Source organism: Macaca thibetana, chromosome 2 (assembly GCF_024542745.1).
Source record: "Macaca thibetana thibetana isolate TM-01 chromosome 2, ASM2454274v1, whole genome shotgun sequence".
Taxonomy (NCBI): Eukaryota; Metazoa; Chordata; class Mammalia; order Primates; family Cercopithecidae; genus Macaca; species Macaca thibetana.
Window position 1 is genome coordinate 148,157,721 of NC_065579.1, and position 14,831 is coordinate 148,172,551.

Genomic DNA, 14,831 nt, shown 5'->3' on the forward strand with positions numbered 1-14,831 from the left:
CACTAAAGATTAGTGATGATGAACAACTTTTCATGTGCTTATTGGCCATTTGTATCTTTTATTTGAAGAAATATCTATTCAACTGCTTTGCCCATTTTTAAGTTGGGGTTTTAACTTTTTGCTCTTGAGTTTTAGGAGTACTCTATATAATCTAGATATTAATCCCTTATCATATATGTGATTTGCAAATATCCTATTCAGTTCCTTGGGTCACCTCTTTACTCAGTTGATAATGTCCTCTTTTCTTTTTAAGAGATGGCATCTTGCTATGTTGCCCAGGCTGGAGTGCCATGGCTATTCACAGGTGTGATCAAAATGCACTACAGCCCCGAACTCCTGGACTCAATGATCCTCCTACCTCAGCCTCCTGAGTAGATACTGTCCTTTGATGACCAAGAATTTCAAATTTTTGTGAGGTGCTATTTGTCTGTTGTTTCTTTTGTTGCTTGTGCCTTTGAGATCATATCCATAAAATCATTGCCAAAGCCAGTGTCATGACACTTTTGCCTTATGTTTTATTCTAAGAGTTTTATAGTTTTAGCTCTGACTTTTGGGTCTTTGATCCATTTTGAGTTAATTTCTGTACACGGTGTTAGGTAAGGGTCCAGTTTCATTCTTTTGTTAGTGGACAGCCAGTTTTCTCAGCATCATTTGTTGAAAAGACAAATGATGCTTTCCCCATTGAATGTTCTTGGCACCCTTGTTAAAAATCATTTCCCTGTATATGTGAGGCTTTATTTCTGTGCTCCCTGGTCTCTTCCTTGGTCTGTAAGCCTGTCTTTATGCCAGTACGGCACCGTTTTGATTACTGTATCTTTGTAGTAAGGTTTGAAGAACTTACTGTATCTGTTGTACAGATTATTTTGTCACCCAGGTGTTAAGCCTAGTACCTATTAGTTATTTTTCCTGATCCTCTCTTTCCTCCCACTCTGCACCCTCAGGTAGGCCCCAGTGTCTGCTGTTCCTATCTATGCATCCATGTGTTCTCATCATTTAGCACCCATTTATAAATGAGAACATGCAGTGTTTGGTTTTTTGTTCCAGAATTAGTCTGTTTAGGATAATGGCCTCCAGCCCCATCTATGTTCCTGCAAAGGACATGATCTCATTCTTTTCTATGGTTGCATAGTATTCCATGGTATATATGTATAACGTTTTCTTTATCCAGTCTATCATTGATGGGGGTTGGGTTGATTCCATCTCTTTGATATTATGAAGAATGCTGCAATGAACTTGCACATGCATATGTCTTTATGATAGAATGATTTATATTCCTTTGGGGATATACCCAGTAATGAGATTGTGGGGTTTACCCTTCTATTCAAAATAGTAGTACTGCAGCTGAGAACAGTGGCTCACACCTATAATCCCAGCACTTTGGGAGGCCAAGGCAGGAGGACCGCTTGAGCCCAGGAGTGTGAGACCAGCATTAGCAACTGAGTAAGACCCCATCTCTACAAAAAATAAAAAAATAAAAAATTAGCCAGGCATGATGGCACATGCCTGTAGTCCCACGTACTCTGGAGGCTAAGGTGGGAGGATTGCTGAAGCCAAGGAGTTTGAAGCTGCAGTGAGCCATGATCCACATCACTTCACAACAGCCTGGGTGACACAGCAAGACCCTGTCCCCCTCCAATAAAGTACTATTAGTCCTAGCCAGAGCAATACCACGAGAAAAGGAAATAAAAGGCATCGAAACTGGAAAATAAGTTAAATTATCTCTGTTCACAGACAACATGATCTGATGTGTAGAAAACCTAAAGATTTCACAGATGCACACACACCAAAACCGTTAAAATAAAGAAATTCAGCAAAGTTGCATTGTACAAAATCAACACACAAAAATCAGTTGATTTTCTGTATACCAATAACGAACAATCCAAAATGGAAATTGAGAAAAAATTTTCATTTATAATAGCAAAAAGAAGAACTAAATACTTAGGAAGAAACTTAACCGAGAAAGCAAAAGACTTGGATGTTGAAAACCACAAATGTTGCTGAAAGGAATTAAATAAGATAGCAACAAATAACAACATCCCATGTTCATGGATTGGAAGATTTTATACTGCAAAGATGTCAGTAGTACTCAAAGCAATCTACAGATTTAATGCAATCCTTATCAAAATCCCAATGATCTTTTTTGCAGAAATAGAAAAATCCATCCTAAAATTCATATGGAATTTCAAAAGACCCTGAATAACCAGAACAGTCTTGTAAAGAAGAACAAAGTGGAAGAACTCATGCTTCCTGAGTTCTTCAAACCTTACTATAAAGATACAGTAATCTTGTATCTTTGAAGTGATCTTGAAATGATGTGATCATGGCTCACTGCAGCTTCAAACTTCTTGGCTTCAGCAATCCTCCCACCTTAGCCTCCAGAGTACGTGGGACTACAGGCATGTGCCATCATGCCTGGCTAATTTTTTTTTATTTATTTTTTGTAGAGATGGGGTCTTACTCAGTTGCTAATGCTGGTCTCACACTCCTGGGCTCAAGCGGTCCTCCTGCCTTGGCCTCCCAAAGTGCTGGGATTATAGGTGTGAGCCACTGTTCTCAGCTGCAGTACTACTATTTTGAATAGAAGGGTAAACCCCACAATCTCATTACTGGGTATATCCCCAAAGGAATATAAATCATTCTATCATAAAGACATATGCATGTGCAAGTTCATTGCAGCATTCTTCATAATATCAAAGAGATGGAATCAACCCAACCCCCATCAATGATAGACTGGATAAAGAAAACGTTATACATATATACCATGGAATACTATGCAACCATAGAAAAGAATGAGATCATGTCCTTTGCAGGAACATAGATGGGGCTGGAGGCCATTATCCTAAACAGACTAATTCTGGAACAAAAAACCAAACACTGCATGTTCTCATTTATAAATGGGTGCTAAATGATGAGAACACATGGATGCATAGATAGGAACAGCAGACACTGGGGCCTACCTGAGGGTGCAGAGTGGGAAGAAAGAGAGGATCAGGAAAAATAACTAATAGGTACTAGGCTTAACACCTGGGTGACAAAATAATCTGTACAACAAACCCCTGTGGCATGAGTTTACCTGTATCACAAACCTACACATGTACCCCTGAACTTAAACGTTAAAAAAAAAGAAGAAGTGGTGAAAGCATCACTGTCTTCTTCCTGGTTAGGGCTAGGGAGCCTGGTTTTTTTGGACCACACTCACTTGGAGTGGAGCTCCCATCAGCTGCTCCAGGGCATGGGAGGGAAGGGGTGGATTGGGGTGCAAATGGCATAGCTTCTCCATGTTTTAATTGAGATTTAGTATATTTTCTTGAATAAGTGTTTATTCATTTGCTCAATGCCTATAGGAACTTTCCAGATAGTTTCTAGTGGTTGTTTTAAATAATTTTCCCCAGTTTTCCCCTGTTCACACTTCCATTCTGAAAGTGGAACCTTTAGATCTTACCTTGAGGGCTGAGGACACTGAAGGCTTTTAAGTAAAGTGGTGAAAAGTGGTTTTAAATGACCACTTTGGATGTAATTTTCAGAAGTAGAGAGGACAAAGCTGGTGCAGAAATAACTTGTAGGATATTACTGAGAATTTCCAGTAGTCAATGTTGATGGCTCAGATTAAGATAGCAACTATGGGGAACTAGAAAGATGAACCAGTTCAACAGAGAATTGCTAAAACTTTGTAATGACAGTGAATGGCTGAGGAGTTCATGTGGGATAGGAAGATGTTCCCTGAGAGGGAGGCATAAAAATGATTCCCAGTTAGAGCTCTGCAGTCGTTAAGGTACAGATCCTGCTACAGGTCCTGATTTTGCATGTCTGGTAAGCTCCTGGGGTGATGCTGTCCTTCTGTTCCTCTGCCCTCTGTTTGCATGAGTAGCAAGGCTGTAGTTGCTCTTATTTAATCAACTGGAGACGGTGCTATAAATTGAATTGTCACTTGTCTGTTTCCCCTACTAAAGGGTAGAGATTGTATCTTATTCCTTGTTTTCTTTTGAGTACTTAGAAATGTGGATGAACCATTCAAAGTGTTTGATGTATAAAAATTTGTTGAATGATTTAATGACTGTTGAAAGGAAACACGGGAAGAGGAAAAGGTATGTGGAAGGAAAGGAGTAGTATTGTGGGTATGTTGCCTGTGAAATGCCTGTGGGACACGCAGGTGGAAAATAGATACTACCTATCTTGAGTTCAGAAAAGAGATTTGGGCAAAAGTTATAGATTTGAAAGTCATAAGAGACGGTAAAAAGAAGGCAAGGGATGGCCTGAGATTATTCTGGGAAAATGTGTAGAGGAAAGGAAAAAAAATCAAAACAAAAACAAAAACCACCCATCAGCTAGAACTGCTATTCCTCCAGAACATTTATTTTTGACATCTCTCATTACTATGTTCATATTTCACAGCTGTTGAATCTTTTGTGAGAGTGAAACTTAGCTAAATTTTTGTTACAGGTGAAAGAACTCTTTTCTTCTTTGGGAGTCGAATGTAACGTCTTGGAACTTGATCAAGTTGGTAAGTAGACCAGTTACTACACGGTGTTGTTTATAATAAATGCCAACAAGATTGACTGCTTTCCATTTACTTTGTTCGATTCAGATTACTCTTGTCTTCGGGTTGAATGAGGCATTTTTGTCTACATTCAGCCATGCAGAAAATGAACCCTTATGTGGCAGATAAGTTGGTGTAGGTTTTTTATTTATACATTTTCCATATTTGAGGGAAGGGAGTGGGAGGAAGATATATAAGCTGCTCCCTTTGAAGTACTTGAGGCATTTCAGATGTATCTGCCAGCTCTCTAGCAGAATAGATTAAGCTGTAACAAACGAAAAGGATCCGCTCCCATTTCCTGGCTGTGTCATCCACCAGGGAGAGTGCATTAAGTTTTTAGCTTTATACTTTTGAATTCTTGGCATTCATACATCTAATATTAGTTGAGCATTTTACACATAAGGAGCTTTTCAGGGGTGAGGGCATGGTGATGAACTGAACAAGTTTGATTTCTGCCTTCATAGAACCTCACTGACTCATTTTAACCAAGTTGCCTTATTGAGTGAAATGCTCTTGAACCTTGGAGACTTTTCTAAAGGGCATACCAATAAGGTAGTCTTAAGTAGTCATGGACCAGTTTTATTTTTAGGGATGGAAGATAAATATTGGACTATGATCATAAACAGTTTTCAAATGTAATTGTAAGAAGTATTTTCTGAGTTATTGTTACAGCAGATTTTATCTTGATATTTGCTCTTTAAAGAGGCCTCTTGTCTGTTTGTCTTGGCATAGTCACTGAATAATATATCAAAATCTAATTTTGAAGAGTTTATCTTTGTCTTTATTCCTTATCTTTAAAGGAATAAGTAGATCTTTATTTTTTAAGATTTTCTTTAAAAGCATGGATGTTTTCCCCTCGAGTTATCATTTCATAAAGTTATATAACACACTGACCCGTTATGGGTATGTACATGTGAACATTTGAGTGTTGTAACACTTTAGTTGAACTCACAAAGATTTGGAACTCTTTTCAGTGTTTTTATGTATAGCTTTTTTCTTCTTTAGATGATGGGGCCAAGGTTCAAGAAGTGCTGTCAGAAATCACTAATCAGAAAACTGTGCCCAATGTTTTTGTGAATAAAGTGCATGTAGGTGGATGTGACCAAACTTTCCAGGTAATAATAGTATTATATGTTCTTCAATGCTGTTTGTTCACATTTTTAAAAAGTATTTAAAGGAGGAGAAAATGGTTTTTAGGAGTCCACTCATCTTTTGGAAGTTATGAAATGAAGCATATAGGATAATTATCAGTCAGATAATATTGATTGCTTTAAGGGAAATTAGCTTTTCTACCAGCCTGAACTTCAGAAGCTAGGATTTTTGTGTGAGGGCACCAGGACAAACCACCCTGGAAACATCCCAGGTCTTTTCCTCCTGATGGGGAGAGATAGCATTACTGTTTGTCCAGTAAAAAGAGGTCAACACTGACATTCTTGTCTAGGGCAATTAGAATTCCTGTTAAGACTGCCAACTTTGTGGTGGTTTCCAAAGGCCTATGGCTTTTGATATTTTGATTCCTAGAATGCTACAAATGAATAGGAGTTGTTAGGTAAGCAGGGATAGATAAAAATTGATGTTTATTAAATAAGGTCCTTATTTTATAATTATTCACTTTTATTAAAATTCTACTCTGTCATATCCTTTATATGTGTATACAATATGAGTAATCAGTGATTGATTAAATAGTTGTATTTGAGGCTTTAATTAAGAATTATATTTTTGTGGAGAAAAACAATTGTCTACGTTGTGTGTTAATCTATGATCAGCATCCTTATGCAGTAACAATCTGCTTTATTAGTCCTAGAATTTATAACCTAGTGCACATAGTGGTTAAGTCCTGTAATTATAGCCACTAAACACCTTCTGAAGTGCTTGTCTTGCCAATCCTAATTTGGAAAATAATGTCCAAGAATAAATCTATAGATGCAGAGAGAGCAATTCTATTATTTCAAGACAGAAAGATATTTTTTGGATGGCAGATCCTGAGGAGGTGGATTTCCCTAAGGGTACCTAAAAGTAAGGAGGCCAGAGGGGCCCTTTTTAGAATGTCCCCAAAACCTTCTTGGGCACCCATTCTTCATGGGAACACATGGCATCTGGTGAATCCACGTAGTTATGAAGCATCTGTTTAGGAACGGCTAGTTTGATCATGGTGTTTGTCTAAAGCCAAGGTAATGGGAGTGAGCAACTGACGTGGCATAGAGAAAACTGTTGCTAATCACACATCGAACCTCTAACATCATCTAAGCTACTGATCACAAGGAGGGCCAAATGAGCAAGAGGATACGGCCCAGGGCCAGCCTCATGACTGTTGCTGAAAGAAAATGCGAGATGTTGGTGTTGTATAGAAAGCTCACCAGTGTAACTACGAAGGTTAGATCAATTTATGAGAAGCTATGACAAAATTTGCTGATAATGCATAAGAATTGTTCTCAAAATGAAGACTAGCACAAGTGAGCAAGGATCTTAAAAAATGATACTTGGCTATTCCACTTCATTTGACTATAACATTTTGATAATTAGACCAAGGAAAACGACCTCATTTTACATCGATACAGAGCCACAGCCTTCTAGGTTATTTGACACAGGCCTAGCTGTCAGGTGTCAGAAAGGACAAAAACATATGTACTTTGGTATAAGTTTTAACTAGTTGGACCCTATTTTTAAATAGCATCCAGATAAATTTACAGTTCTAACTTAGATTAATTATAGATTGTTCCTAAGATTTTTATAAAAGAAATCCATACTAGTTAAACATAGGGTATACATAAACAGCTGTAAAACTTTAAATTCTGCAGTGTTCTTTCTCCTGTAATTAAACCATAGGCATATCAGAGTGGTTTGTTACAGAAGCTCCTTCAGGAAGATTCAGCATATGATTATGATCTCATCATTGTTGGTGGTGGTTCTGGCGGCCTTTCATGTGCGAAGGTATGAACGTAGAAATGAAACTCGTAGACAATCTTCCTGATGATTGCCATAGTCATTTTTTCTGCTACTTAAAAAATTACTGTTACAGTTTAAGCTTTTGTTGTAATAGCTGGTATAATTCAGGTAAAAGATTGTGTGTCACACAAAAACAGTTTTTTAGGGAAGACAAAAATTGAGGGAGTGTCAGGAAAGTGACAAGATCTTTATACGTAATTTTTGTTGTTGTTGTTTGTTTGTAGGAAGCTGCCATTTTGGGAAAGAAAGTTATGGTGCTAGACTTTGTTGTCCCGTCACCTCAGGGCACATCCTGGGGTAAGCTGTTTTTCTCTGTTGTTCCTCTCTGCTCTTTACATATGTTGCTTGCTTTATGTAATCTCATTTAATCCTCACAACAATCTCAAGAGATATAACTCGCCTGTTTCTTGGATAAGAAAACAGGCAAGTCTAGGCCTGGCCCAGAGTCTCATGCCTGTAATCCCAGCACTTTGAGAGGCCCAGGAGTTCCAGACTAGCCTGGAAATATAGTGAGACCTTGTCTGTATTCAAAAAAATAAAAAATTTAAAAAAAAAAATTAAAAAAAAGAAACTGAGTCTTAGTGAGGATATAGTTAACAAGCAGTGATGTTGGAAAGATAATATAAACATTAGTAAGGAAGATTTTACAAAAAGAAAAAAAGATTCCGTGACCCCAGTATTTCAGCACTTCTGCCATAGTATTTTTTTGCATGCATGTCACATAGTTGAGGTCACAGTGTATATACTGTGTCGTGATCACATAAGTTTGCCAGAAACATTTTTCTTTGTTTCTGTGTCGATTTCATAATTGACTATATTAGCTGCACAATAGCTGATGGAGTGAGTGTATATAATAATTACAGTTTAGCTTAATGAGACCAATGACCAGCTCTATGACTGCTGTCTACTGTAGACTAGAGCACTCACCTTTCCATGTTGTTTTTCCACAGTGAAAAGAGCACATAGATTTTGTGCTGGATGTTTTCCATTTATTCTTTAAATGCATTCCCCCTCTGCCTCTGCCCTGCTCTACACCCCATAAGACTGATCTGTTGGCAGCCTTGCCCTCTGGATTCTGAGGCAGCTTGGCCACTTTGGAGTAATGGAAAGAGGGCAGAGGGAGAGTGGAGTTGGGATTTTACTCCCCTGGCTTCTTCCCTGCTGGGTCCCTGCATCTTCCTGTGGAAGGCCACCCCCTCCATTGGATGGCCGACTCCCTCTGGGTGGTGGCAGTCAGTCTCCTTGCCCCTTCACATGGGGCTGCCAGTGGTACCCTGCTGTCACTAGTTTAGGGAACTATTCTATCCCTTTTTGCTCTTCCTGCTTACACCTTTGTGATAATTTCTCTGTTAATCCTTCAGTTACCCAATTCGAGTGTGTCTTCTCTTTTCTGCTAGAAAAAATTTTCTGGCAGATTTTTTCACATAAAGTGTGAAAATCAATTTTTAAAATTCAAACTTACTCAGAAGGTTATAGCCTAGAATTTTATATACAAAAGCTAATCTACCTTGATTTTTCTCATAATGTTCTTGTGGTGTGTGTACACTTGTTTTTTGTCCCTCAACCTGGCCTCTTTCCTTTATTTCTCCTCCCTTTCTCCCTTTCTTGTCCAGAAATAATCCTACTTACCTGGCATACCAGAAGACACTGTAGTCAGAATCTGAGACCTGCCCTGCAAAGGGGAACTCCGTTTTGCATAATCCATTTTTTGTTGTTAAGGACTCAGAGTAAATGTGACCAGGAAGCTTGCAGTTGAAGACGTGACTCCAAGGAGTCAGAGTTATGGAGAGTACAGGGCTGGTGTAGTACATATCTAATTAATCTTATATCATTCTGATCTCTGTGGATCAGACTGAAGTGAAAGTTTTGAACTCTGTGCCCAGAAAACTTCTCACGTGCACATCTTTTTTACTCATCCTTGGGTCTCTTCTGTGGATCTGTGGTTGGAAAATTTGGGTTAATCCCTTGTGTCTTATTTTGGGGTAAGGTATCATCCCCCCTACCATTTAGCTTGTCATTTCCACATGTTTTAATATAATATGACTGCAGATGTGTGAAACTAGACACACAAAGAAGCATTAATACTTATTTTCTTTCTCAGGTCTTGGTGGCACTTGTGTAAATGTAGGTTGTATTCCTAAGAAATTGATGCATCAGGCTGCCCTTTTGGGGCAGGCATTGTGTGACTCGAGGAAATTTGGCTGGGAGTATAATCAACAAGGTGAGTAATGGTATATAAAGTATAGATTGAGAGAAAAGAAAAAATGAGTTTTTTAGATAAAGACTTGGTATTCATATTTTTATAGTTGAGTTTGTAATTCATTTAATGAACATTCATTAGGAAGCCACTGTGTCAGCCAGGCATAGAGGATGCAAAAGGGCCTGCTCTTGTGAACCTCACCACCTAGAGAGGGAATTGTCTCAGCTGCAGCAATCCCACCCTCTTAGCAGAATGTAAAAGATTAAATAATCGCCATTTTCAGATTTCTTTGAAGTATAAGAAAAATAGAATAGCAAAGGTTATTGTTTGAATTATATCTGTTATTATAACATTTTTTCTCAATGGTTATATATATCTTTGGTTAATGAAAAGTGGAAAAGAAATTCATCCAGTAAACATGTATTGGCCAAGCTCTCAGATGTGAGGAAGACAGAGCTGCCTGTAAGCAGCACATAGTCCATGGGAGAGAGACAAGGAGATCCATTCAGTGCACTCAAATTAGCCGTGCTGTTTTCAGTATTGGCTCCATTTAGCCTTGAGGGTGGTGGGGGAGTGTCAGGGAAAGCTCTTCAGACAATGTGACCCTTGAGCTGCATCGGCAAGGTCACAGAGGAGTAGGACCTTTAACACCGGAAGCAGTTTGATGAACGCTATGGAGATGTGAGGAAGCATGGTGTTTTGGGGGGTTAGTAGCAGCTGGAGTGAAGAGTAGGTGAAGGGAGTTGAAGCAGGAGAGGAGCATGAGCCACGGCTATGATTCCAGGTCCCGCTGTCAAGCTAAGTAGCAAGCAGAAAAAAGCTCCCTAAAGAAAATGATGCTTATTTGGGAATTGGGCACTGCAGCTGGAATATGTGTGCCATAGTAAACTATGTGCATGTTCAGGGACATAAAGGAAGACAAGGGTTTCCTACGCAAAAATGAGGAGGATGATATGATTGTTTTGAAATGATTATCATTGGCTACAAGGATCAATAACTAGGGTGACTCAAGTCCGAGGTTGGACAGGCAGTTGCTGGGCAGGTGTCCTGGAAGATGTATTTTTATGTAAGGTTGTGATGGCCTTTGGTCAAGTTTGTGGTTTTTGTAGTCTTTGTGATGATTTCGTTATCAGGCATAGAAACCAGAAAACCCTTTCTTCATGGCCTTCCCCAGCTCTGTTTGTCAGAGAGTTGGTTTTTTTTTACACAAGTTCCTCCATTTTGATTCTGACAACTTTCATACCTTTGATGGCACTGAGGAACTTATAAAAGAGAGGAAAGGATAGGAAAGTGGGGGCAAGAAATGACAGAGGGTTGAGCAAAGACTGAAGTCAGGTTGGAGGGTAGTTGAAGGCATAAAATTGACCAGATGTGGTGGCCAGTTGGATGTAGACTTGGCTGTGTATCAGAATGTCTTGTGGACTTTCAGAAAAATTACAAACCACTTGTCTCTTTCTGTAGAGATTTTGATCTGGTAGATGTGGGCAGTGAATGTGCACATTTAAAGCATCATAGATGATCCTGGTTCTGACCATAGCCAGGTAATTATGACAGGGCATCCAGGTCATGGTAGGATATGGAGTGAGGGAGAGGAAAGAATGCAGGAAGAGAGACTAGGGGGAAATGGAATACCGTTCACTGAGATAGGAAACACAGGCAGCTTTTGTTTATTGGCAGGGTGAAGTTGAGTTCAGGATAATGGGTTGATGCTGGACACATTTCTCCAGTCAACTCAATGGAGAGCTTTAGGTCAAGCTAGGATCAGCTGGTTGTAGATAAAGTGAGGCCTTCCTACTTGGCAGTGTAATTTTGGGGTAGTTTTATTCACTTTCAAGAATCCTTCTTCTGGTTAGGCATAGTGACTCACACCTATAATCCCAGCACTTTGGGAGACTGAGATAAGAGGATTATTCAAGCCCAGGAGATTGAGACCAGCCTGGGCAACATAGTGAGACTCTGTCTCTACAAAAAATAGAAAAATCATCCAGGCATGGTGGCATGCACCTGTAGTCCCAGCTACTTGGGAGGCTGACGTAAGAGGATAGCTTGAGTCCAAGGAGGTCAAGGCTACAGTGAGCTCTGATTGTACCACTGCACTCCAGCCTGGGCAACAGAATGAGACCTTGTCTCGAAAAAGAAAAAATATTTCTTTTCTCTAAATCCTTCATCTTACTTGGACACTGTACTTCAGGTGCCTTGGGAACATCCTGGTAGAGTTTGCTGTATGGGGAGGATTTGTTCCCAAAAGAGAGCTAGGCAAGAACTGAGTGTGAGAGGTACAACACATGGGGGATTGGGGAAGATGAAAAGCATAGAAAACAGAGACAGAACGCTGAGATATTTTAATACCTATAGTAACTGGGTGAGGAAGAGGCGGAAAACCAAGAGAGTTGAATCACAGAAGCCAAGAGGGGTTTGGCTTAAGGGCATGATTGGGGCCTTAGGTAGTCTAAAAAGAGCGCTAACTGAATCAATTGCTGCAGAAAGGCTAAATGGAATGGGATTTGAATTATGCACATTTTGACTTGGCAGGTACTTATGAAATCTTTTAAAAATAAATACAGTGTTTTAAAAATAACTGAGTCCAAGAGGGGAGAAGCTCCTAAAACTTCACTGGTAGGGAAGAGGCTGTAAAGGGTGAACCACAGCACTCACTCTGTGTTGGAGACACAGCAGGCAGAGGTGGCTTGTGTGGGTGACATCAAACCTGTGTGGTCTGTGCCAGCTGGGGACCTTTCTATGTGTTACTTGTCTATTCTTCATTGTCTTACAGTCTCAGAGAAGAGATAGCAGGATGTCTGTACACATTGCTTTGCTGCACTCCCTGCCCCTGTGGGGTCAATTGATGTTAATTCTGTTCTAAGTGCTGAATATTTCTAAATACTTTCTAATTTCCTTGAATGGGTAAAATCTTATAATTAGCTTCCTCAAAGTTCCCCCTATACAAAATGCTTTCTTTTTTTTTTTTTTTTTTTTTTTTTTGAGATAGAGGAGTTTCACTATGTTGTCCAAGCTAGAGTACAGTGGTATGATCTCAGCTCACTGCGTTCCTCTACCTCCCGCATTCAAGCGATTCTCCTGCCTCACCCTCCCGAGTAGCTGTGATTACAGGTGCACACCACTGCACCCGACTGATTTTTATATTTTTAGTGGAGATGGGGTTTCACCATATTGGCCAGGCTGGTCTTGAACTTCTGACCTCAGGTGATCTGCCCACCTCGGCCTCCCAAAGTGCTGGGATTGCAGACATGAGCCACCATATGCCTGGCCAAAATGCTTTCTAAGTCAGCTTTCGGGGGTTGACTAAGAAATATTTAGCTCGCCAACACATGGTGTATTTAGGTATAGACTCAATAAAGGGCCAAGGGAAGTCAACAGATTCTGAGCAGCAAAAGAGAGGAAGTCAAAGGATGCCAAAATTGTGTTCTGGGAGGATGTTCTAGATACTTACGTTCTTGATATTGATAAAGAAATATAGGCTAGGCTGGACACAGTGACTCACGCCTGTAATCTGAGCACTTTGGGAGACTGAGGTGGGCAGATCACCTGAGGTCAGGAGTGTGAGACCAGCCTAGCCAACATGGTAAAACCCGTCTCTACTAAAAATACAAAAATTAGCTGGTCGTGGTAATGCGTGCCCATAATCCCAGCTGCTCAGGAGACTGAGGCAGAAGAATCACTTGAACCAGAGAGGCAGAGGTTACAGTGACCCGAGATTGCACCACTGCACTGTGACCTGAGCGACAGAGGGAGACCTTGCCTCAAAAACCAAAAAAAAAGAGGCGAGGGGCCGGACGCGGTGGTTTATGCCTGTAATCCGAGCACTTTGGGAGACCGAGGCAGGCAGATCACGAGGTCAGGAGATCGAGACCATCCTGGCTAACACGATGAAACCCTGTCTCTACTAAAAATACAAAAAATTAGCCAGGCATGGTGGCATGCGCCTGTCGTCCCAGCTACTCGGGAGGCTGAGGCAAGAGAATCGCTTCAACTCGGGAGGTGGAGGTTGCAGTGAGCCAAGATCATGCCACTGCTCTCCAGCCTGGGTGACAGAGCGAGACTCCATCTCAAAAAAAAAAAAAAAAAAAAAAAAAAAAAAAAGAGAGAGAGAGAGAAATATAGGTTAAAATAAGTTTAAAATGTATAGATAATTTCCAGATTAGAAACTGAATGAACTTTCAAGTAAAAGTTTAAAAAGAAGGGAAAGTATACAAAGAGAAGGTAGTAAAGAAAAAATAGAAAGGGAAACAACATGAAACTACAAGTTAAAACAAACAAACAAAAATAGCAACAGAAAATAAGATACCTTACATAAGAGTAGTCATATTACTTATTAGGATAAAGCCGAATGAGTCAGATTTTTGGGTTAGTAGATGGCAAAATTCTTCCATATGCTATGTTTAAGACAAATACCTAAAGCCAAAAGAAATAATTGTTGAAAATATGGAAATTTTATATTTTAAGTAGAAAAGAATTTCCTATTTAAAATTTTAGATGGGAAATTTTTAAACAGGAAACAATATACCAGGAAAATGTAAATAATACCAGTGGTAGTTAGTATCAGATAGGTAGAATATAAACAAAAAGTAAGCAAACAGAAAAACTCAGAAATTAATATTAGCTCCCTTCCCAAATAGAACTGATAAACAAAACCAAGGGTATATTTGAAAATACAAATAAAATAGGCAAATGTTTGGCAAATCCAATTAAGGAAATAAGGGGAGAAGCTCATACAGATACGCAGCATCAGACATGAGAAAAGAAGTATAACTACACGTGGGGAGAGATGCCACAAATTGAGTATAAAAATTAGTGGTCATAATGTTAAATATCTTGATGAAAAGGAATATCTTCTACAAAAATATAAATGACCAGAATTGACTTGAATGATCAAAGAAAAAACATTGTGTAAGAATAACCCAGTCCCCAAAAGGTACCATTAGCATTACAGGTAAATTTTTCTGAATCTGCAAGTAACAGACACTTCCTCTATAATTTAAACCAGGGGTGTCCAATCTTTTGACTTCCCTGGGCCACATTGGAAGAAGAATTGTCTTGGGCCACACACAAAATACACTAACAATAGCTGATGAACTAAAAAAAAAAAAATCTCAAAAGAAACCTCATGTTTTAAGAAAATTTACAAAT

General features: G+C 39.4%; 1 protein-coding gene across 5 annotated transcripts in view; it reads left to right on the plus strand.

Moving 5' to 3' along the window:
* Nucleotides 1–14,831, plus strand: part of TXNRD3 (thioredoxin reductase 3) — an 80,667-nt gene that overhangs the window by 8,824 nt on the left and 57,012 nt on the right. For all 5 annotated transcript variants that reach the window (XM_050781700.1, XM_050781698.1, XM_050781697.1 and 2 more), the window contains 5 exons: nucleotides 4,441–4,501; nucleotides 5,543–5,652; nucleotides 7,364–7,468; nucleotides 7,708–7,780; nucleotides 9,585–9,704. In XM_050781700.1, coding sequence (XP_050637657.1) covers nucleotides 7,735–7,780; nucleotides 9,585–9,704 — 166 coding nt within the window. In that variant the 5' untranslated portion in view covers nucleotides 4,441–4,501; nucleotides 5,543–5,652; nucleotides 7,364–7,468; nucleotides 7,708–7,734. The remainder of the gene's footprint in view (nucleotides 1–4,440; nucleotides 4,502–5,542; nucleotides 5,653–7,363; nucleotides 7,469–7,707; nucleotides 7,781–9,584; nucleotides 9,705–14,831) is intronic.